At 38.2% G+C, this 22,692-nt stretch overlaps 2 protein-coding genes across 4 annotated transcripts in view; one reads left to right on the top strand and one right to left on the bottom strand.

The window, feature by feature from the left end:
• celsr2 (cadherin, EGF LAG seven-pass G-type receptor 2) overlaps window positions 1-10,780 on the top strand; it is a 230,372-nt gene extending 219,592 nt beyond the window's left edge. The window contains exons 27-34 of one of the 3 annotated variants that reach the window (XM_062053464.1): window positions 1,886-2,012; window positions 2,289-2,399; window positions 4,158-4,291; window positions 4,365-4,453; window positions 4,520-4,684; window positions 6,653-6,775; window positions 6,859-7,144; window positions 9,877-10,780. In XM_062053464.1, the coding sequence (XP_061909448.1) occupies window positions 1,886-2,012; window positions 2,289-2,399; window positions 4,158-4,291; window positions 4,365-4,453; window positions 4,520-4,684; window positions 6,653-6,775; window positions 6,859-7,144; window positions 9,877-9,901 (1,060 nt within the window). In that variant the 3' untranslated portion in view covers window positions 9,902-10,780. The remainder of the gene's footprint in view (window positions 1-1,885; window positions 2,013-2,288; window positions 2,400-4,157; window positions 4,292-4,364; window positions 4,454-4,519; window positions 4,685-6,652; window positions 6,776-6,858; window positions 7,145-9,876) is intronic. The other 2 variants (XM_062053480.1, XM_062053471.1) reach the window with 2 other exon arrangements.
• Window positions 10,781-15,205: 4,425 nt separating this feature from the next.
• The window catches only part of dstyk (dual serine/threonine and tyrosine protein kinase), a 94,300-nt gene continuing 86,813 nt past the window's right edge, over window positions 15,206-22,692 (bottom strand). The window contains exons 10-14 of the mRNA XM_062053492.1: window positions 19,649-19,781; window positions 19,471-19,584; window positions 16,198-16,312; window positions 15,978-16,112; window positions 15,206-15,708 (exon numbers count right to left, since the gene is read on the bottom strand). Coding sequence (XP_061909476.1) covers window positions 15,521-15,708; window positions 15,978-16,112; window positions 16,198-16,312; window positions 19,471-19,584; window positions 19,649-19,781 — 685 coding nt within the window. The 3' untranslated portion in view covers window positions 15,206-15,520. The remainder of the gene's footprint in view (window positions 15,709-15,977; window positions 16,113-16,197; window positions 16,313-19,470; window positions 19,585-19,648; window positions 19,782-22,692) is intronic.

The raw sequence follows: 22,692 nt of genomic DNA on the forward strand, positions 1-22,692 counted from the left end.
CTTGTGACGAATCAAAATTAAATGTATATTTCAATTACAGCAGTTTTGGGGAATTATATTTTATCCAGAGAACTTTGAGTTTGAAGGTTTTTTGTTTGTTTAATCTAAAACTGGAGAAAAACTAGCAATGCATGAAATCTATTCATACAGCCCAGGCCTAAAGGCCTACTGAAACCCACTACTACCGACCACGCAGTCTTGATAGTTTATATATCAATGATGAAATCTTAACATTGCAACACATGCCAATACGGCCTGGTTAACTTATAAAGTGCAATTTTAAATTTCCTGCGAAACTTCCGGTTGAAAACGTCTATGTATGATGACGTATGCGCGTGACGTCAATCGTTGAAACGGAAGTATTCGGTCCCATTGAAACCAATACAAAAAGCTCTGTTTTCATCTCAAAATTCCACAGTATTCTGGACATCTGTGTTGGTGAATCTTTTGCAATTTGGTTAATGAACAATGAAGACTGCAAAGAAGAAAGTTGTAGGTGGGATCGGTGTATTAGCGGCGGACTACAGCAACACAACCAGGAGGACTTTGAGATGGATAGCAGACGCGCTAGCCGCCGACCTCACCTTGACTTCCTCCGTCTCCGGGCCGCCGACCGCATCTATGATCGGGTGAAGTCTTTCGTCGCTCCGTCGATCGCTGGAACGCAGGTGAGCACGGGTGTTGATGAGCAGATGAGGGCTGGCTGGCGTAGGTGGATAGCTAATGTTTTTGGCATAGCTCTGTGAGGTCCCGTTGCTAAGTTAGCTTCAATGGCGTCGTTAGCAACAGCATTGTTAAGCTTCGCCAGCCTTTAATAGTATTCACGCCATCAGTGTGTGAATGTGTGTGTGAATGGGTGAATGTGGAAATACTGGAATGTGAATGTGGAAATACTGTCAAAGCGCTTTGAGTACCTTGAAGGTAGAAAAGCGCTATACAAGTATAACCCATTTATCATTTATCATTATTGTTGATCTTCTGTCTATCCTTCCAGTCAGGGGTTTATTTATTTTGTTTCTATCTGCATTTAAGCACAATGCTATCACGTTAGCTCCGTAGCTAAAGAGCTTTACCGATGTATTGTCGTGGGGATAAAAGTCACTGTGAATGTCCATTTCGCGTTCTCGACTCTCATTTTCAAGAGGATATAGTATCCGAGGTGGTTTAAAATACAAATCCGTGATCCACGATAGAAAAAGGAGAGAGTGTGGAATCCAATGAACCCTTGTACCTAAGTTACGGTCAGAGCGAGAAAAGATACGTCCTGCACTGTACGCTAGTCCTTCACTCTCACGTTCCTCATCCACGAATCTTTCATCCTTGCTCAAATTAATGGGGTAATCGTCGCTTTCTCAGTCCGAATCTCTCTCGCTGCATTGAAAACAATGGGAAATTGTGAGCAGCCCTTCCTCCTGTGACGTCACGCTACTTCCGGTAGGGGCAAGGCTTTTTTTAATCAGAGACCAAAAGAAGCAAACTTTATCGTCGTTGTTCTATACTAAATCTTTTCAGCAAAAATATGGCAATATCGCGAAATGATCAAGTATGACACATAGAATGGATCTGCTATCCCCGTTTGAATAAAACAATTTCATTTCAGTAGGCCTTTAATGCCATGTTTTATTGTTTTTCAATAATAATAAAAATAGCAGTTTTTAATGATCATTTTCAAATACATACTTTAGGCTGAAGAACATGAAAATGAATATTTATATTGATTTGTCAGTAGCACCCTATGGTGACTTTGTGATAGTTGATATTTTCATAGTTTGTTTAGTGTATATAGATAAATGTTAATAAAGTAACTTGAACTCTACTATGTATGGTAAAACTGTAATATAAAATAAATAAATATATGGATTTGGATGTTGTTGCTCTTGTGCAGGTCTGGCCTGAAGACAACAGGGAGCGTCCTCTTCCTGATTTCAGTCACGTGCTTCGTGGCTCTGCTGTCAGTCAACACTGACATGATCATCTTCCACTACTTGTTTGCTGCTTTGAACTGTGTGCAGGTGGCCATTGTTATTATTTATTATATTACTATATTATTGAAAACGGTATATATTATTATTACTGTAAATTTATAATGAATTATATAATGTTTACTGTATTATTACAGTTATTACAATTATTATCGATGTTTTATTGTATTATTATCAGTAGTTTTACTATGATATGATTACTGTATTATTATATTATTAATGTGTTATTGAATGTATTCATATTTCTCTATTATTATGAATGATATTATGAGGATCTTATGACTGTATTATTGTATGTTTTCCAAGGGTCCTTTTATCTTCTTGTTCCGCGTGGTCTTCAACAAAGAGGCCAGGAACGCCATCAAGTACTGCTGTGGACACAAGCACCCTGATCACATGATCAAGTCCAAGTCCTCTGTGAGTCCCCCGCCCCTCACTCACACGCTCCCAACCGTTTCCATGGAAACACACTCACTTGAAATTAAAACTTAATTAAAATACAAACTACTAACATTTTTGCAGAAGATTCCAAGACAATTATTACTGTCTGTCCTTTAGAGGATCTTTGACTAACATGTTTGCAGTAGGTCCTTAAAACAGCAAAGTGCTCCTGTCATATAGAGGATCTTTGACTTGTTTTTGGAGTAGGTCTTTAAAACAGCAAAGTGCTCCTATCATTTAGAGGATCTTTGACTTGTTTTTGGAGTAGGTCCTTAAAAACATCAAAGTGCTCCTGTCATATAGAGGATTTTGTTTATGACCTGTCAAGTCTTGTCTGACTTTATGTATTGTTTTTCATATGTTGGTGTTAAATTCCTCTCCAGCGCTTTTATTTTTAGTTTCCACTTCCTTTTCTGCCACTGAGCGCTGATTGGACTCACCTTAAAGTACAGTGTTTTATTTTTTGTAATATGTAAACACAGTGTGACTGTTCAAACTGTGTGTTAGGTTACAGTGGCCAATAATATTAAGTATACTTGTTAAATAAAATTAATGAATACTTAGGCCTACTACGCTACTGTATTTTAACGTTGGTCGTTATGGTGGTACCTGGAGAGCCAAGTTTTTGCTGAGGTGGTACTTGGTGAAAAAAGTTTGGGAACCACTGATATAGAGGATCATTGACTTGTTTTTGCAGTGGGTCCTTAAAAATATCAAAGCACTCCCTCTCCCCATCTCCCTAAGCATGGCAAAAGGCCCCTGTCATATACAGGATCTTTGACTAGCGTTTTTGCAGTAGGTATTTACTATTTCAAAATAGAAGAGTGCTCTCCTGTCTTACAGGATCTTTGACTAGTGTTTTTGCTGTAGATTTGCTAAAAACAGTAAAGCACTCCTGTTATATACAGGATCTTTGATTAGTGTTCCTGCTGTAGGTATTTAAAAACTGCAGGGTGCTCCTGTCAGAGTATCTTTGACTAGCAATTTTTCGAGTAAGAGTCCTGCTGTTATGTACATGATCTTTGACTGTATTGCAGGAGGTCCGAGCCCAGTCCTCCTACAGTAGTAGCCAAAACGGCAAAACACACCTGCTCTTGGGCGAGCAATTCTGCAGTGGGACCTATAAACTGCAAAGTGGTCCTGTCATTTACAGGATCTTTGACTAGCATTTTTGCAGTAGGTATTTACTATTTAAAAATAGCAGAGTGCTCTCCTGTCTTAGAGGATGTAGATTTGCTAAAAACAGTAAAGCACTCCTGTCATATACAGGATCTTTGATTAGTGTTCCTGCTGTAGGTATTTAAAAACTGCAGGGTGCTCCTGTCAGAGTAACTTTGAATAGCAATTTTTCCTCCTGTTGTGTACATGATCTTTGACTGTATTGCAGTAGGTCCGAGCCCAGTCCGCCTACAGTAGTAGCCAAAACAGCAAAACACACCTTGGCTAGCAATTTTGCAGTGGGACCTAAAAACTGCAAAGTGCGTCTGTCATATACAGGATCTTTGACTAGCATTTTTGAAGTAAAGTTTTCACAAACAACAAAGCGCTCCTGTCATAAAGAGGATCTTTGACTAACTTTATTCAAACGAGTTGACTTAGTTCTGGGCTCATGAACAAATCTGTATTGATCATTTTTGCAAGTGTAACAATAAGTTAACCACTGTATAATGAAATGTGTGGCTTTTGAGGCCTATTATGAAATATTGCATTGACAGAGTGCTAATGTGTGCACAGCAGAGCTACAAGTGCAGCAGCAGCTACACGGACGCCAAGTTGTACCATCTTCCTTTCGGGCAGTCCAGCGTTTCGCTGAACGGCACCATGCAGAGCGCCAAGAGCCAGCACAGCTACGTGCCCTTCATGCTGAGGTCAGGGAGCCATGAAGAGTCCACTCTCTCACTGCTGCAGGAGCAACGTTAAAGACTCTCGTTTCTCTTTTAGGGAGGACAGGATGAACAGCAGCCAGGCGCACATCGCTCTCAACGACCACTCATCGCTCTTCCATGAAGACCCTCAGCACGGCCATGACGGTAAGACAAAAAAAAAGAGTCAGAGTTTCATGCTACTTCATTGTTAGCCCGCGTGTTTGTTTCCAGACCACGACAGCGACTCTGACAGCGACTTGTCCTTGGAAGACGACCAGAGCGGCTCCTATGCCTCCACACACTCCTCTGACAGCGAGGGCGACGAGGGTCCCTTCTCTCCAGAGGAATGCTGGGAAAACCTGGGGTCCAACGGCGTCAAGAGGCCGCAGACCCACAGTAGGTCTCTACCCCTGGTCACTACATTAGGGATACTTTTTTACAACAATATGAAATAAGAGACAATGCAATCAGTGGCTCATAATCCTTTAAAATACTTCTCATCATTTGTCCATTTTTCATGAATTCATTGATTTATTTATGCTGTGATTCACGTCCTCCACTTTTGACGAATGAATTTAAATGATTTCATATTCCATAAGCTGCAGCATTATGAAATCAAAAGCCATTACATAAATTGGTGATTAAATAGTCATTTAGAATTGTATTTAATAAAAAAAATTTAAAAGTGTTGAATAATGTTTGAAAAAACAACACAAATAAATATTTTCTTTGAATTAAAAAATGCTATTGAATAAAAAATAGCATGACATGTTCATACAATTGCTGTTAACTAGATTCACTTTAATAATGCATACACTATATATAATATACAATAATATATTACTTCATATCACATTTCACAATAAATTAATACATTCAAAAATGAATATGTTGTTAAAATATTTGAATTAAATATTTAAATACATTTGTAATTTAAATATAAATATAAATAATAATCATAATAGTTTAATCATGATTTTCTTTTTTAAACTCCCTTTTGTGTCTCTCCGACAGCGTCCATTTCCATCAGTTATGCAAATTAGGCGATGACGCCATCAAATGACTTTTAGGACAGCCAATAGCTTCTCCCCTTGCTGGGGAGTTGGCAACACTGATTGCATCCACTGCTCCGTGATGTCAATAGAAGACGAAGGCAGGTTGATCATTCAAAGGCAACTTCCTTACATCCCCTTGACCAGACTTGGGCAAATTAAGGCCAGGGGGCCGCATGAGGCCCATTGAGCTTTTCAATCTGGCCCGCCGGATATTCCGAAATATTTTTTTTAGATCTTTGAGATGGAAACTGTAGCTGCCATTATGATGTGCAGTGATGTTTTCAAATGAACGTAAGTCTTGAACTATACAAAGTATTTCAATGGTTGGAATCTGCGCTTTTGCATGATATACTAGTTACTATGGTAATATAATTAGTTACTATGGTAATCGAATTAGTTACTATGGTAATCTAAGTCACAGCAGTTCAGACGAGGCACCAAGCAGTGTGGGTGGGGAGCGTTTCCACAGAGTGTTTTCAGAGCGGCCAGCCTGAAATGCGGGTGTCAGGGACAGACGCGGAAGGAGATTTTTACAACAAAGCTCTAAAGCTTAGTGATATATCAGATGTATCAGATTGTAGGTGGGTTTAGCTTTTTTACCCTTCGCGTTCATATTTCGCTGTGTTTGTTGCATTTTTGTTGCATTTCGCTTAATTGTAAAATATATTCATGGAGAGGGGGTTGTGATGTTTATATGTTGTCAATATTCAGTGTTTTATCGTTCATAGTTAATATTGTAAATCACACATTCTTTATTTTCATGTACATTCTGGGTGTCCCATTCATTAAAAAAATTGTAAATTCTATTCTGTCTTTTAAGGCGGTCTGTCATAACGTTTTTAGCTTTCAATCAGACATTATTGTGAGGTTTTGTATTAATGTTCCTAAAAATCAGATATACCGGCCCCCCCGAGTCAAAATAAGTGCCCAGGCCTGCCGTTGACACTCTCCCAGCCTGTGGGTCGGCCTGCCCTGCATTGGGGTCCCGTCGGTTCGATGTCTAGGTGCCCTCTTAAATGCGAAAAAAGGGCTTCCATCATGCTTTTGGGAAAAACTTGAATATCGAAAAATGTCAAAAAGCAGCTCTTTAGAGTGCAAAAATATTTTTTTTTTATAATTGAGTGTTTTTTCTAAATATGTGTGTTTCCGTTACCAGTTTTTTGTTGCGATATTTAGGTTTTGCGCATTTCTAAGGGTAATGGAAATGCAGCTAGTAAGACAGCGCTGTCTGCTGGTTTGATGGCTGCAGTGCTCCTATTTGACAAGCAGATGTCGCCGTTACCCCACTTTGTTGATGTCTTGTCCTCAGATCTGACAGAAGCAGGACTCAACTTCCATGTTGACCAAAGTGTCAGCAACACGTCAGAGCAGCGCATGGAAGACGCCGAGGTCTCGACGCTGCTGCCTCACTTCAACACTCATCCTCACAAAGGTGATCGGACGTCCATTTTGGACCGACTTACTCTTTGACCTACGCGTCACCTTTGACCTCCGCGTCACATTTGTTCCCGGCAGGGATCCTAAAAAAGAAGCAGCTTTCTCCCATCATCGAGAGGAACGGCCTCAACCGCATCCACAACCAGCTCTGTGACGGCACTCACGACTCGCCGTCCCCTCACGACTCGCCGTCCCCTCACGACTCGCCGTCCCCTCACGACTCGCCGTCCCCTCACGACTCGCCGTCCCCTCAGGCCTCGTTCTGCAACGAGCAGCGAGGTAAATGCGTCCCGCCTGAACAGCTGAACGGCGTCGCTATGAGCATCAAGGCGGGGACCGTGGATGGCGACTCGTCAGGATCCGAGTGAGTGTTGACATCTTGCCTTTATGGTCGGTGTCCTTCTTCTCATTTCATGCGTTATGACACACCTGAGGACAAAATAATTATCAACACGTCAGCAGTTAAATTTTGATCATGCTAAAAAATCATTCAGATCCAAATATTACAAAAAAAAAGGTTGACAATTAAAAGTTGTATGTCATATTAAAAACAAACAAAAAAATCATGGAAACTACATTTTTTGATTGAATAACTTAATTCATACAAAATGTTTTATATTTATACGAATAAAAATAATATTTATCATATCAGAAAATGACTTACATACAAACCCCAAAACCAGTGAAGTTGGCACGTTGTGTAAATGGTAAATACAAACAAAATACAATGATTTGCAAATCCTTTTCAACCTATATTCAATTGAATAGACTGCAAAGACAAGATATTTAATGTTCGAACTGGAAAACTTTATTTTTTGCAAATATTACCTCATTTGGAATTTGATGCCTGCAACATGTTTCAAAAAAGCTAGCACAAGTGGCAAAAAAGACTGAGAAAGTTGAGGAATGCTCATCAAACACTTATTTGGAACATCCCACAGGTGAACAGGCTAATTGGGAACAGGTGGGTGCCATGGTTAGGTATAAAAGCAGCTTCCATGAAATGCTCAGTCATTCACAAACAAGGATGGGGCGAGGGTCACCACTTTGTGAACAAATGCGTGAGCAAATTGTCGAACAGTTTAAGAACAACATTTCTCAATGAGCTATTGCAATGAATTTAGGGATTTCACCATCTACGGTCCGTAATATCATCAAAAGGTTCAGAGAATCTGAAGAAATCACTGCACGTAAGCGGCTAAGCCCGTGACCTTGGATCCCTCAAGTGGTACTGCATCAAAGACCGACATCAGTGTGTAAAGGATATCACCACATGGGCTCAGGAATACTTCAGAAAACCACTGTCAGTAACTACAGTTTGTCGCTACATCTGTAAGTGCAAGTTAAAACTCTACTATGCAAAGCGAAAGCCATTTATCAACAACACCCAGAAACGCCGCCGCTTCGCTGGGCCCGAGCTCATCTAAGATGGACTGATGCAAAGTGGAAAAGTGTTCTGTGGTCTGACGAGTCCACATTTCAAATTGTTTTTGGAAACTGTGGATGTCGTGTCCTCCGGAACAAAGAGGAAAAGAACCATCCAGACTGTTATAGGCGCAAAGTTCAAAAGCCAGCATCAGGATGACATGGGGGTGTATTAGTGCTCAAGGCATGGGTAACTGTAAAGGCACCATTAATGCTGAAAGGTACATACAGGTTTTGGAGCAACATATGTTGCCATCCAAGCAACATCTTTTTCATGGACGCCCCTGCTTATTTCAGCAAGACAATGCCAAGCCACATTCTGCACGTGTTACAACAACGTGGCTTCGTAGTAAAAGAGTGCGTACTAGACTGGCCTGCCTGTAGTCCAGACCTGTCTCCCATTGAAAATGTGTGGCGCAATGTGAAGCCTAAAATACAACAACGGAGACCCCCGGACTGTTGAACAACTTAAGCTGTACATCAAGCAAGAATGGGAAATAATTCCACCTGAAAAGCTTCAAAAATTGGTCTCCTCAGTTCCCAAACGTTTACTGAGTGTTGTTAAAAGGAAAGGCCATGTAACACAGTGGTACAAATGCCCCTGTGCCAACTTTTTTGCAATGTGTTGCTGCCATTAAATTCTAAGTTAATGATTATTTGCAAAAAAAATGTAGTTTCTCAGTTCGAACATTAAATATCTTGTCTTTGCAGTCTATTCAAGTGAATATAAGGTGAAAAGGATTTGCAAATCATTGTATTCTGTTTTTATTTACGAATTACACAACGTGCCAACTCCACTGGTTTTGGGTTTTGTATATAGGAGGTCATATAGTCTGTTTTTTAAATGCCAATTAAATCATTCATTAAATCTTTAAAACATTTAATTATGATGAAATGCGGTAGAAAATGGATAGATGGATAGAAATGTATACTATAAACATAAACATAAACGAAAAATAGTATTTATTGTTTCAATGACTCAATCCATTTTTTAAAAAAAAACTTTCAAACTTATATATATAGAGTATTTATGGTAGTAGATGACATCATTGTTGGCCCACAAGAAAATATCTGTTTCTCAGCTGTGGTACTTATTTGTAATACATGTTTCTACCACTTGTGGCAGTAATGGCAATCTCAGACAAACAGAAGAAGTCAAAGAGATGTTTTGTAGTGCAAATGCTATGACTAAAGTGGCGAAGCTGTGTTTTCATATGCACTTTAATTTAGTTTAGGAAACATATTATTATGAATTGAGTTTATTTTAGCACAGCATTATTATATTATTATATGTACATTTATTTGGACTCCCTTCATGTTTAGTTAGTACAGTACTTATTTTCTATCAGCCTGACGTAAGCCTAATGTTTATTTATGTTCATTCCTAGTTATCTCTCATGAATTAAAACTGTCAATATGGAGGAAATTGTCCGTGCAAATTAATAATTGATCATTGGTATTAGAAATATGTTTTTTTTTGCTGCTAATAAAACTAATCTGCCCTTTTTTCTCTCTTCTGCTTTTACAAAATATTATATTAAGATTTTTATTCTTTAATTTCATCCCATGACACGTTTGTGTGTGTGTGCGTGTTTGTGTGTGTCATTGTTTCTTATTTACTTATACTTTGGTTTTTTTTGCTTGTCCATCACTCTTGGTTTTTTTTCCCAGCAGCCACTGCAACACATCAATGTGAGCCTCCGCCCTTTTCGCCGGGATTTCCTCTTTAAAGACTTTTTTAACGGAATCCCTTAATATCGAAGGTGTGTGTGTGTGTGTGTGTGTGTGTGTGTGTGTGTGTGTGTGTGTGTGTGTGTGTGTGTGTGTGTGTGTGTGTGTGTGTGTGTGTGTGTGTGTGTGTGTGTGTGTGTGTGTGTGTGTGTGTGCCAAATGTGCAGTCTCCCTTTAAAGACATTGTTTCGTTACATACTTGAAATTTTTTTATTAAAAAAATGCACTTTTTGTTCTATTTGCTGTCCTAATTTCATTGATTTGTGATGTTTTTTGTTTAGTTTTTTTAGCGTGTTTGTGTTCCAGCGGTTCTATTTTGTGGAACAATTAAGTTGTCATTCAGGGAAGGTTAAGCTAAAACTCCTTTGTAACATGTCTGGACTGCGCTCCGTGTGTGTGTGTGTGTGTGTGTGTGTGTGTGTGTGTGTGTGTGTGTGTGTGTGTGTGTGTGTGTGTGTGTGTGTGTGTGTGTGTGTGTGTGTGTGTGTGTGTGTGTGTGTGTGTGTGTGTGTGTGTGTGTGTCAGTGTGTGTGTGTGTGTGTCAGTGTGTGTGTGTGTGTGTGTCAGAACCATCAATCAAGTGAAGGTTATTATCAGTTTGTTTTAATGTCTTAATGAGAGCACATTTTTTTGGACTTGACGTGCTCATCCTTTTTTGTTTTTTTGTTTTGAGAGACGAGAGGACACTTATTTCCGTCCCTGAATTAACAGCCGTGTTTTTATAGATTAGCTGTGCGGCGTTTGTAAAATAATACCCAGGATGAATACTTTGTGTGTACTGTACAGCGTGGCCTGTAAATATGTAAACTTGTTTGTAGAGATGATCACTCTTTGAATTTCATCAATTGTGTCATAAAAAATATTTTGAATTTGAATCCCTGTCTTTTTTGTCAATATTTTTCTATACTAAGGTGAAAATGTGTCAGAATTGCCTGTAAGGGTCAGAGGTCACAGCCATCACGTGTAAATCCGGATATTTGTTCCTGCAGACGATGCTCCTGTCCAGACACAAGCTATTTCCCACATGACGTGATCATGAGTTTATGCTCATCATTTATGAACAACGTCCATCATCTTCTCCGCTCTCCTCTCACAGGCGACCTTTTGTGCTATCAAAGCTTTTCTCCAAATTGACATGACGGAACTTTTTGATTTGTTCTTTCGCTGCAGACAACCCACGTCAGCAAGCAGACAGAAGACATGTTAGGGCAGAAGTATTTGTGTGAACTAGATCAAACAAGCTCATTAGCCACAACATAAGATCTTCTGCAAGAGCTGAAAATAATTATAATATGGAAAATTGTGTTTTTTTTACTGTCTGGTTCCCAATCAAAGTACTAAAAAAATTAGCTTATTTCAACTTTGTTGTCATAATTGATTATTAAATATATGTATGTACTGTATAATATTATTTTGATAACTTCGGATGAAAAACCAATTAAAATATTTAAAAGCAGTTTTGGTGCCTTGCTGAAGGTTGCATTTTGTTTTATTTAAAAAAATAGCGTTCTGAAAAATTACATACACACAAAAAATAAATGCTAATATTTTTGTGTCCGATATTTAATATACGTTAATGCAAGACAAAAACCAACTTTATTTGAGTGTTACTTTGTCATTTGTTTTTAATGTATTTATTCAATGTTTTTGTTATAATAGTCATATAAAATGTTTACATATAAAATATTCTGAATAATATACACAAGCGGTAGAAAATGGATGGATGAATATAATATAACCTAATATAACAATATACTATATATTGTTTAAATATATATATTAGGGCTGTGAATCTTTGGGTGTCCCACGATTCGATTCAATATCGATTCTTGGGGTCACGATTCGATTCAAAATCGATTTTTTTTTTTCAATTCAACACGATTTTCGATTCAAAAACGATTTTTTTTTCCCGATTCAAAACGATTCTCTATTCATTCAATACATAGGATTTCAGCAGGATCTACCCCAGTCTGCTGACGTGCAAGCAGGGTAGTAGATTTTTGTAAAAAGCTTTTATAATTATAAAGGACAATGTTTTATCAACTGATTGCAATAATGTAAATTTGTTTTAACTATTAAATGAACCAAAAATATGACTTATTTTATCTTTGTGAAAATATTGGACACAGTGTGTTGTCAAGCTTATGAGATGTGATGCAAGTGTAAGCCACTGTGACACTATTCTTTATTTATTTATTTTTATGAATATCTAATGATAATGTCAATGAGGGATTTTTAATCACTGCTATGTTGAAATTGTTACTAATATTGATACTGTTGTTGATAATATTCATTTTTAGTTTCACTACTTTTGGTTTGTTCTGTGTCGTGTTTGTGTCTTCTCTCAATTGCTCTGTTTATTGCAGTTCTGAGTGTTGCTGGGTCGGGTTTGGTTTTGGAATTGGATTGCATTGTTATGGTATTGCTGTGTATTTTTTTTTTTGGATTGATTAATTAAAAATATATATATATACATATATATATTAAAAAATAAAGAAATACATTTTTTTTTTTAAATCGATTTTTTAAAAATGAGAATCGATTCTGAATCGCACAACGTGAGAATCGCGATTCGAATTCGAATCGATTTTTCCCCACACCCCTAATATATATATATATATATATATATATATATGTATATATATATGTATATATATATATATATATATATATATATATATATATATATATATATATATATATGTATTATCATATACTATAAATAGAATCTATATTTTAATGTATTAATATTATTATATCATAGATTTAGACTTAGACAAATTGTATTGAACCACAAGGGAAATTGTTCCACACAATAGCTCAGTTGCAAAGGATGGAAAGGATAATGCAGGTATTAAGTAGACTAAAAATTTACCATAGTAGCAGTATAAAATATAACATATATGTAATATTTACATATAATCAGTGTTGGGACTAACGCGTTACTTTGTAACACGTTACTGTAACGCCGTTACTTTCGGCAGTAAATAGTAATCTAACGCGTTATTTTTTATATTCAGTAACTCAGTTACCGTTACTACATGATGCGTTACTGCGTTATTTTACGGTATTTTTTATGTAGTACCGGCTAGAAACTGAGAAGATCTGAGTGTGTTTTATTGGAGAGCCGCAGAAGAGGCGACGGAGATGAGGCGACAAAGAAGAGGCGTGCGCTGTGTGTGTGTGTGTGTGTGTGTGTGTGTGTGTGTGTGTGTGTGTGTGTGTGTGTGTGTGTGTGTGTGTGTGTGTGTGTGTGTGTGTGTGTGTGTGTGTGTGTGTGTGTGTGTGTGTGTGGGAGGAGGTGTGTCTGTGTTTATTAATAAGACATGGCGAAGCCCGAAGCCGAGTTTCTTAACATGGAGATATTCTCACTACTTTTCTTTTGTCGACCACAAAGAAAAGAACATTTTAGTTAAATGTAAGCTGTGTCTTGGATCAAAGATCCTATCCTAGCTATTCAAATCTGCTGAAACAGCTACGAAAGTAACATGCTTCGACGAAGCTAGTAAAGAGAGACACACTTCACCTCCTAAGCAACAGCGGCTGGATTTTAACGAGGCACTGCTAGCCAGGACAACATTGATAGAGCCATTGCAGCACTGAAGGTACACACTCTGTCAATTCTCTTATATACTCTTTCATTCTAGACTTCTAGAGTGTTTGATTATCACATCACTCTAAATGTATAGACTATAAAGTTCACAAACATAAAGAGGGATCCTAGTGGGCCAGGCCAATCTTTCCTTATCTCTAAACTAAAACTGGGGAAATGTGTAGAGTGTTCTGGGCTTCAGACATGATTTTATTTCAGAATTCCTTGAGAGAAAAAAACGCCTGGTTAGGCTTTGTGTATGTAGTGTGTGCCTTCCTTGGTTTACAGCTATGTTGTTATTATGCTGTTTGTTACTTATGTATGTTATGTTGCCGCTATTTAAAATAGTTTCGTCAATTTGTTTTGGCCTGAAACAATTCGGCCCTTTGAAACTTTGTGTGTTGTATGTAGACCACATTGCTTAGCAGAGTTCAGTGATGCAAATGCATGTCAAGTTGATCAACAGATTGTACTATTCTCCAGTGCAATAACAGTACTGAAATGAAGGCTAAAAGGGCATTAAAGGGGGCCTTAAAAAAATAATAAAATAAATATAAGTAACTAAATAGTTACTTTTCACAGTAACGCATTACTTTTTGGTGTAAGTAACTGAGTTAGTAACTGAGTTACTTTTGAAATAAAGTAACTAGTTACTGTTTTCAGTAACTAACCCAACACTGCATATTATATATACAGTATTTAATATATACTGATATAATATACTATATTATATTATGATTGTATATAATATATACAATATATAACAAATCCCAATCACCATGTACAATATTACAGTATGTGTAACAACTGCAGCATAAAATAGAGAGTAGATCCAGCAGAAGATATAAATTATAAACAAAGAGAAGTAGCTAATAATAAATATATAATTGATTATTAAATAATAACATAAATATATATAATAATATTTAATGTTATATTATATCACAACATAAAATGTTATATATTTTACATGATGTATTATTACATGTAATATAACAAAATAATATTAACAATATATATCAACCTATATTATAATCTTTCATTATATGCATAAATTACTATATATTACCCAACATATCTATAATGTGGAAGGAAATTGTATATATATATATATATATATATATATATATATATATATATATATATATATATATATATATATATATATATATATATATATATATATATGCACACACACCTTTGGTATATACATATAAAATGGAACCTGATATATTTTGTTGTATTACATGGACATAGTATATGAATATAACATATTTTAACATTTCTCTTAAAATAATATACTTTATTATGACAATGTTATATTTTAATATGTATTATAATATACATGTTATAATTGTGTACAAACAATAGACATAGAAATATTCAATAGAGCATATATTTATAACACTTTTTTCAAGGGTCAAATGTCACCAACTGGTCCAAACAGAATTTGACCTTTGACCCTGAAGCCAGGTTCCCACGCACTACTTCTAAGCTCACCCCACACCACATGCACATATTTTCTTGTGTAAAAATAAACATCTTTTTAGAAGAACTAGTGTCAAAGTGAGCTTAAAAACTTCAACTTTGTGGAAATATATATTTATTAAAAAATTGATACAGAAAAGTGTTGAGAGGCTGTAAAAGGTCACGTGACGGCCATGTTGCAAAGTAAAAAAAAAAGAGGATGTGATTTGTTGTAACAGATCATTTTTATTAAAAAAGAAAGATGCTTGTATGTATGCAGACATTAAATACAATCTAAAATATTTGATGAATAGATTTTTTTCATGACAACACTGGACTTATTTAAAAGTTGCATCTGGTAACGTTTTCTTTAACGAGCACGAGTGCACAACAATAAAACATTTCTTCTTCATAAATTACATCAACCGTGAGTCGGGAGGACGACAGTCCTCCGTTCATAAATACGACAAAAACACCTTGTGTGCGCTTCTTTTACTCTGCGGGGAGTGCCTTTTTTTTTTTTTTTCAGTTCGAGTCCTCCAGGCTGCTGCTTTTCAGGTCTGAGTCGTAGCTGCAGAGGCGGACCATGATGCTTTGCAGGCTGGGCTCCACAATGCCCAGCAGGGGCCTCTGGGAAGGGTCACCGTTCCAGCAGGCCTCCATCAGCTGCCAGCACTCCTCGTCAAACAACGACAAGCGCTCGGGTCGGGCACCTGGCGAGGAACGAGGAGCGGAATACTTTAGAGGAGTCGGCGTGCAGCTTGTAAAACAGTATAGATTTACTATCTGATGAAAATGAGTCAAAAGACAACACGATTAACCGCAGCTCTCTAGTGCCGGCAGCACTCGTGCAGTGAAACACAATAATATTTGTACTGCTATTTACACAACACTTACTGTATGTTGACTCAATGTCTGTGCATAGTAAATCTATACAAGCTGCACACTGACTACTCTAAAGTGTACTTTGAGCCATGTTTACCTTTCTTAACATTATTCCACAGCTGGTCCTTACTGGAGCATTTCTCAAAGGCTTCTGGGAGTTTGACGGAGCCGGTGCAGAGGTACCAGAAGAGGATCCCGAAGGCGTAAACGTCAACGGAGTTGTCGTACTTCCCTGTGAGGCGCAGAGTGCTAACGTTAGCAAGAGTGTGGCTTCGGGGTGCGTTTAGGGACGGCGGGAAGAAGTTGAGCGACGGTACCCGTGAAGAGCTCCGGGGCCATGTGGATGGGGGTCCCGACGATGCTGCCGGACATCATGGCCTCCGGTTTACAGAAGCCCAGGTCGGTGATCTTTGCACGATTCTGCTTGTCGAGCTGCAAAAGAGGAAGTGCACACATGTGCGCTGACGACAGAGCAGTTGTATCTTCAACGCCACAAAAATCAGGCGAAAAACTGCAACGTTTGTTTACTCAACTGCAGAGAGTAGCAGGCATTTACTTGAACACAGTGGAATCTTGGTTAAGAAACCCCTCTATGTGCAAACTTGTAGGTCAAGCTAAATATGTCCCTGTGTACGAACCCTTCATTCAGGCGCCTGCAGGCAAGAAAGCAGGGCGAAACATTTGTGGGTAGGTGGAGCTATCCACTCAACTTGGAAGAGTCATGTCTCAACACTACAGCATGTGTGCCTTTTCTTAGTTTTTCGCCCTTTTGACAAGTTTTGTCCATTTTGCCAACTAAGTAAAAGTCCCAAAACCTCAACAAACCAGCGCGGAAAGAAGAAGCGAATCGCTGTGAAAATAAAAAAAAATAAAAAAAAGACTACCGGTATTTGCGAGGAGCATATTCGAGGTGCATACAGACAATTGATTTTGTAATAAAAAAACATTGATGTAATCATTGTAGTATTGACTATATACAGGTCTTGTAATTGGTATCGTTAGAGTCGATGTCTGTGTCATTTGTTTACATTCAGGAATGCTAGCTTGCTTTAAGCGGTTAGCTATTGTATCCTCCTACGGTATGTAGTGGAACATGTTTAGCTATTCCTCGTCCTGCAGGGATGATACTTGTAAGAAACTCACTTTATTTGTCGCCATGGAGATAAGCATTAGTGATTTAAAAAGTGCAAAAACACTGCTAACAGTAGATGGACGTTAGCTGCTAGCTAACTACCCATGTCTTAAAGCACCTCTTGCTGAGTGGTGCTTCAGTGTTATGGCTTCACCTTTATCGTTAGTTTTTAAGCCAAAATGCGTCCATTCTGTCCATTCTCCCTTTTCTGTCTACACACTGTTTCTGCTTGGAAGTGCGTGTGCGTTGCCGAACATGCACCTCTACTCGTAAAACCAGCAATGTCACGATGTGAGGATGGCGCGCGTCATATCCGTAAAAGAAAAAAAGTACCGGTACTGTTTTTAATTCATTAGTACCGCAGTACTTTATTAGTACCGGTATACTGTACAACCCTACTTGGTATAAAAACACTAACCTATTTATTATTAAAGGAGCCATATGTAATAATTTCATGTCAAGTCATTATTAAATGGCCCTGATATGTCAAAAGGCATTAATATATCATGTTCTTTTCGAATACCTTTATAACTGATAACGGTAGTTCAGCCGGGATATGCTCATTTCCAAATTAGATTTACAGCCCCGAAATCTTGTTATTGTTTTCATTTCACCGTTTGACCGATTAGAAAGTCCGTGAGTGTGTCACATCCAGGTTGCCAGTTACGCACCGCCCTCTTCGTCTGGCTACTGCCACTGGTAAAGTTACTAAACATGTCAGACCTTAGTAAATATAAAAGGCATCATTACGATTCTCAACTTATTCATGACAAAGCCAGGAACAAAACAAGGATTTGTATCGGGGATGCCTTTGAAAGATGGAGACGATTGAAGGCGGAGAAGATTTTTTCATCTGACGCCAAACTTGCTAATTTCCTCCTTGATAGGTAAGTAAGACATTTTTGTTTTCTTATTACTTGTAATAAATGGAAATGGACATTTCGTAAGTAAACTATATTGTCCACTACAGTCTATGATCTTGTCTAACAAAGCTAGTATGTTCGTGCAAAGAATGCTTAGTGTGATGGTGCTTAGCTCCTAGTGTAATGCTTAGCATGCTAGCCCGGTCAATGACACATCGACATATTGGCTAAAGGGGGAAATAGATGCCTGATAGCCTGTATGTCGATGTGTATTCGAACTGACAGGGCAAAATATATTTTCGGCAAATAAAACCTATGTGAATATGGGTAGTGTCAGTGTGTATTTTGTTCTCAATATGCTGATACGCTGAGGAAATGGGTTGCAACATTAGCACGGCTATCGTGGCAATGTGAAATGTATGGAGACAGCCAAATCACATGATAAAATAATTCCTCATTCGTGTTTGCATATTGTGGACTACATGTACCAAGTTTTATGGCAATCTGAAACATTTGAAACAGTAGCCTATAGGTATACTTTGGTAAAATGTCTCCTCTTTAGTTTGGGCGTACATTAGGCTGCTAAGCATGCTCTACTTATTTTCACCAGTATAACCATTGCTAGCGTTGGTTGTAGTTTGTTTTTGTCTTTGTTTTCTGATAGTACTGGCAATAACAATATGATTGCCATTTGTTGTGATATTGTACGCCGGCATTACGTACTTCTCCTGGAAAATGGCCTAATTTCTGTGTAAAATGTGTTGGTTCGAGATTTTTTATTGACTTGTCTATTCAGCTATTATGGTCCCAGCACCTCAACCCCCAGTAAGAGGCAGTGGAAGTTTGAAGTTCCTTGGAGTAGCCCAGTCGATCGAGCTGGATTCGGCTGCGTATCTGGCAACCTCAGTCAGGGAGAGTGAGAGGGGACGACAGGGACCGTCATTGCAGTACCATTTCTGGCCAGATTTTTACATATGGCTACTTTAACTGTCTGGAATGGACTTATGCTGTCTTTAAGTTGAAGTGGAGTGGTAATTAGTTTTTTGTGATACCTAGTAGTCACAATAATTCATCCAGTTAAGCTCCTGACGCAGCAAGTTGGAGGATGCGGACACGTTTGTTACTGGATATTTTTTAATACGCTTCTGCCTTGTATGTGCATAGAATATGCGATTATTTAATACTTGTTTTCATTGACAAATGTGCTATCTTAGACAGCAATATTGTTCAATTATTATTACTTATGTCTAGCTTGCCTGCAAATGTGTGCTTAGCTGTTATGTAGCTGCTAGCTCCTAGTAGCCTATAGACTACCGTGTTTACTTTTTGTAAATAACTTGATTCAAATATTTAAAAAAGACCAACCTTGTGCGCTTATTAGAGGACATTTACATGTTAACTGTCTGTCCAGCTCAGCCCAAGTAAGCACACGGCAGGACTACTTGTATCAGACATTTTACATCAAGCCGATATCATCTGATACTTGTTTATTCTGCAATCAATATCAGATCGGGACACCCCTACTGGACAGTATCGGTGTGACAGCCAATGTGGGCCTCTCTAGCAGTCCGCAATCTTATTTGCAGTGCACTTACCAGGACATTCTTGAGCTTAATATCTCTGTGCAGGAGACCCTGACTGTGCAGGAAGCGAATCCCCTCCACCACGTCCAGAGCGATCTGCAGCCTCTCCCGCAGCGACAAACCAGCCTGGCATGCAAACAAACCACAACGTTTGAGTCAACATTTGGGGTGGGATCGACGTGAGCCGTACCTTGAGGCCGGTGTAGAGGTCTTTGTGCAGCCGCTCCATGATGAGCAGCACGGCAATGCTGGAGCCGCCGCCATACGTGTGGTCGATGACGGAGCCGTGCAGGTCGACCAGCCGCTCGTGCTTGGGCAGGGTCCTGCGCACAAAGTGTCACCGCTTGTCAAGAACATCGCATTCCTTGCCTTTGTGACACTTTAGGCAGCCACGTGCTAAGAGACAGTCATTAGTTCGAAGAAAAACCTCAGCAACACAAAATGACGACTCTTGGAAGCTATAGAATGCTTGAAAAATGCTTAATTAGTTTTCGACACACACACATGCACACACACACTATTGACAATAACAACAGTTGGCATGGCACTAAGGATTGAGGCAAAATGCCTTTATGGTAACCAGGGATGTACCGATCAACATTTTTGGACTTCAATCCAATTTTTTGGCATCAGATTTCAAATCCCGATCCGACACTTTGACAATAGATCATAGAATTAAAAATGTTTTATAGCGAGTTATAACACCCTCCATCCATCCGTTTTCTATCACAATTTTTTTTAAATATATATTATTACCTTTGGAATTTTCTAATGTTGTTGTAAAACAGATGATGTATTATATTATTGGTATTGAATGCCACATACAATTTTTTTTTTACAAAATAAAGTGTTCTAGAGCAGTGTTCCGTAGCCACGTGACTGCCTTTTGACCAATCATTGAGGAGATCGTCTGAAACCGGGTTGGCCATACTCTCTCTCTATACACGACTCTGCCACCCGGCATTGCATGGTGCGCCATGGCGCATGGCATGTGTGACCCCAGGGAACATGTTTTATCAGTATCATGTTGTATCCCGCTTCAAATCGTGTTACGTAAAACTGTGCACTACAAAACGTGCTCATTGTAGCCATTAATCCTGACTTCCCTCATTTTGATTAAAAACTAAAAATCTGCACAAATGTTTAAATACATTTTTGTTTCGTAGGTTGTATGTTTTATATATTGTGCTCCTGAGGTAATGTTGCGGATCAATTTGAATGTATTATTGTGTGAATACTCCAAAGCAGTCACACATATGGTTTTCTACACCAAAAGTCATCTATTCATTCTTCTACTTAAACTTATTCTTCTTCCTCTCCAGATTTTAGCACGCTTTACCCTCCACATTTTTCACACGATTCAAACTGTTCAGCCTATTCGGGAATTGTGGGCTTTCCCTTGACTAATTCCAAAAATTCTCAGATTTCCCAGAATTCCGAGTTTTTGGGGACATTTTTCCCATTCAAAACGAATTGGCCATTTTTCAAACTTCCGCCATTTCCACATTTTACAACCGATTCAAACCATTCCACCTTCAACATATTCCACCATCCTGGACATTCAAACTATTATTATTCCAAGTTCAAAAAAATTCCAGGAATTCCCAGAATTCCCTTTTTTCTAGAGACTACGCCGCCTACATTTTTCAACTCACTTTAACCGTTCCACGGTCCAACATTCTTCTTAATCAGGACAAAAAACTAAGTTGTTTTTTTTAACTGGAAAATTTCCAGGTTTTCCTGGAATTCCTTAATACCATTTCTCAATTAAAAATGTTACTACTTCAACATTTCTTGACCGATTTGAAAAATTCCAGCACCAACCATTTCACCTCATTCAGAACATTCAAGTCTTTTAACATTTTCCAAAAATTCCCGCTTTTCCCCAAATTTTCATGAAATTCCCATTAAAATTAAATGATAAATGATAAATGGGTTATACTTGTATAGAGCTTTTCTACCTTCAAGGTACTCAAAGCGCTTTGACAGTATTTCCACATTCACCCATTCACACACTGATGGTGGGAGCTGCCATGCAAGGCGCTAACCACCACCCATCAGGAGCAAAGGTGAAGTGTCTTGCCACAACGGACGTGACTAGGATGGTAGAAGGTGGGGATTGAACCCCATTAAACAGCAACCCTCCGTTGCTGGCACAGCCACTCTACCAACTTCGCCACGCCGTCCCCCTTAATTATTGGAAAAATTTTCAAAGTTCCACAATTTCCAAATTTTTCATCCGATTCAAACAACTCCAAACTATTCAGCCTGTTCACAATTGTGTGCTCTCCTTCAACAGTTTAAAAAAAAAAAATTCCGGATTTCCATGAATTCCCAGTTTTGTTTTGTTTCCCCCATTCTAAATTAATTGTCCATTTTTTTAAACTTCCACAATTTGCACATTTTTCAACCTATTGAAACCATTCCAACATCAACACTCATCCAACTAACCCTTTCCCAAGTTCCAAACCAAATTCCGTTTTTCCTGGAAATTCAAACTCTTCAACATTCAAACCATTTCAACATTCAAACTATTCATTCATTCATACTACATTCTGTCAGCATTTCAGTTCAACTTCAGCAATGGAGCATTCCTTCAGGAATTGCCTCATCTAGTTATTTATTGAGTTTATTTCAATTAATTTTTCAGTATCAAAATGGTTTAGGTCAATCTAAAATGTTTAAGGATTTTAATTTTTTTTCAAATTCCAGGCATATTGATGCACTTTAAATCTTTACTGTTACAGACTAAAAACAAGGTAAATGAAGTTACTCTGCATTGTAAATTAATCTATATTTCCTTTTGTTTTATTTAATGTTAATGAGAATACGATGCTAGGCAGAGGTGAACCTAAAACAATGGTATAGACAAATGATGCTATTTATAATCGAGGAGGAGAGTGGAGCTGGGGTGGTGGTGTCGTGAAATGTTTACTTCTTCCTGGGGGAGCGTCACCTTTCTTTAGCATAGTAATGAGGAGGTCCACCTTTTCTCCAATTGTAAGCAGCTTCCTCTGGGCATAGATTCTGTGGTAGAAGCCTTCGAGGGCACAGAAACTTTTGGAAGACATGGTAGGTATTAAAATGAAGACAAATATTCTCCGCATAAAAGCGAAACAAACGCTACATGGAGCTCAGCGAAAACAAACAGTTGTCTCGATGTAGCTGAGCCAATCAGCTGCAGGGACAGAGATCACTGTGATTGGTCCGCCAATAGCATTGTCACGTGGTCAT

The sequence above is a fragment of the Entelurus aequoreus genome, linkage group LG01 (assembly GCF_033978785.1).
Source record: "Entelurus aequoreus isolate RoL-2023_Sb linkage group LG01, RoL_Eaeq_v1.1, whole genome shotgun sequence".
In the NCBI taxonomy this organism is placed as follows: Eukaryota; Metazoa; Chordata; class Actinopteri; order Syngnathiformes; family Syngnathidae; genus Entelurus; species Entelurus aequoreus.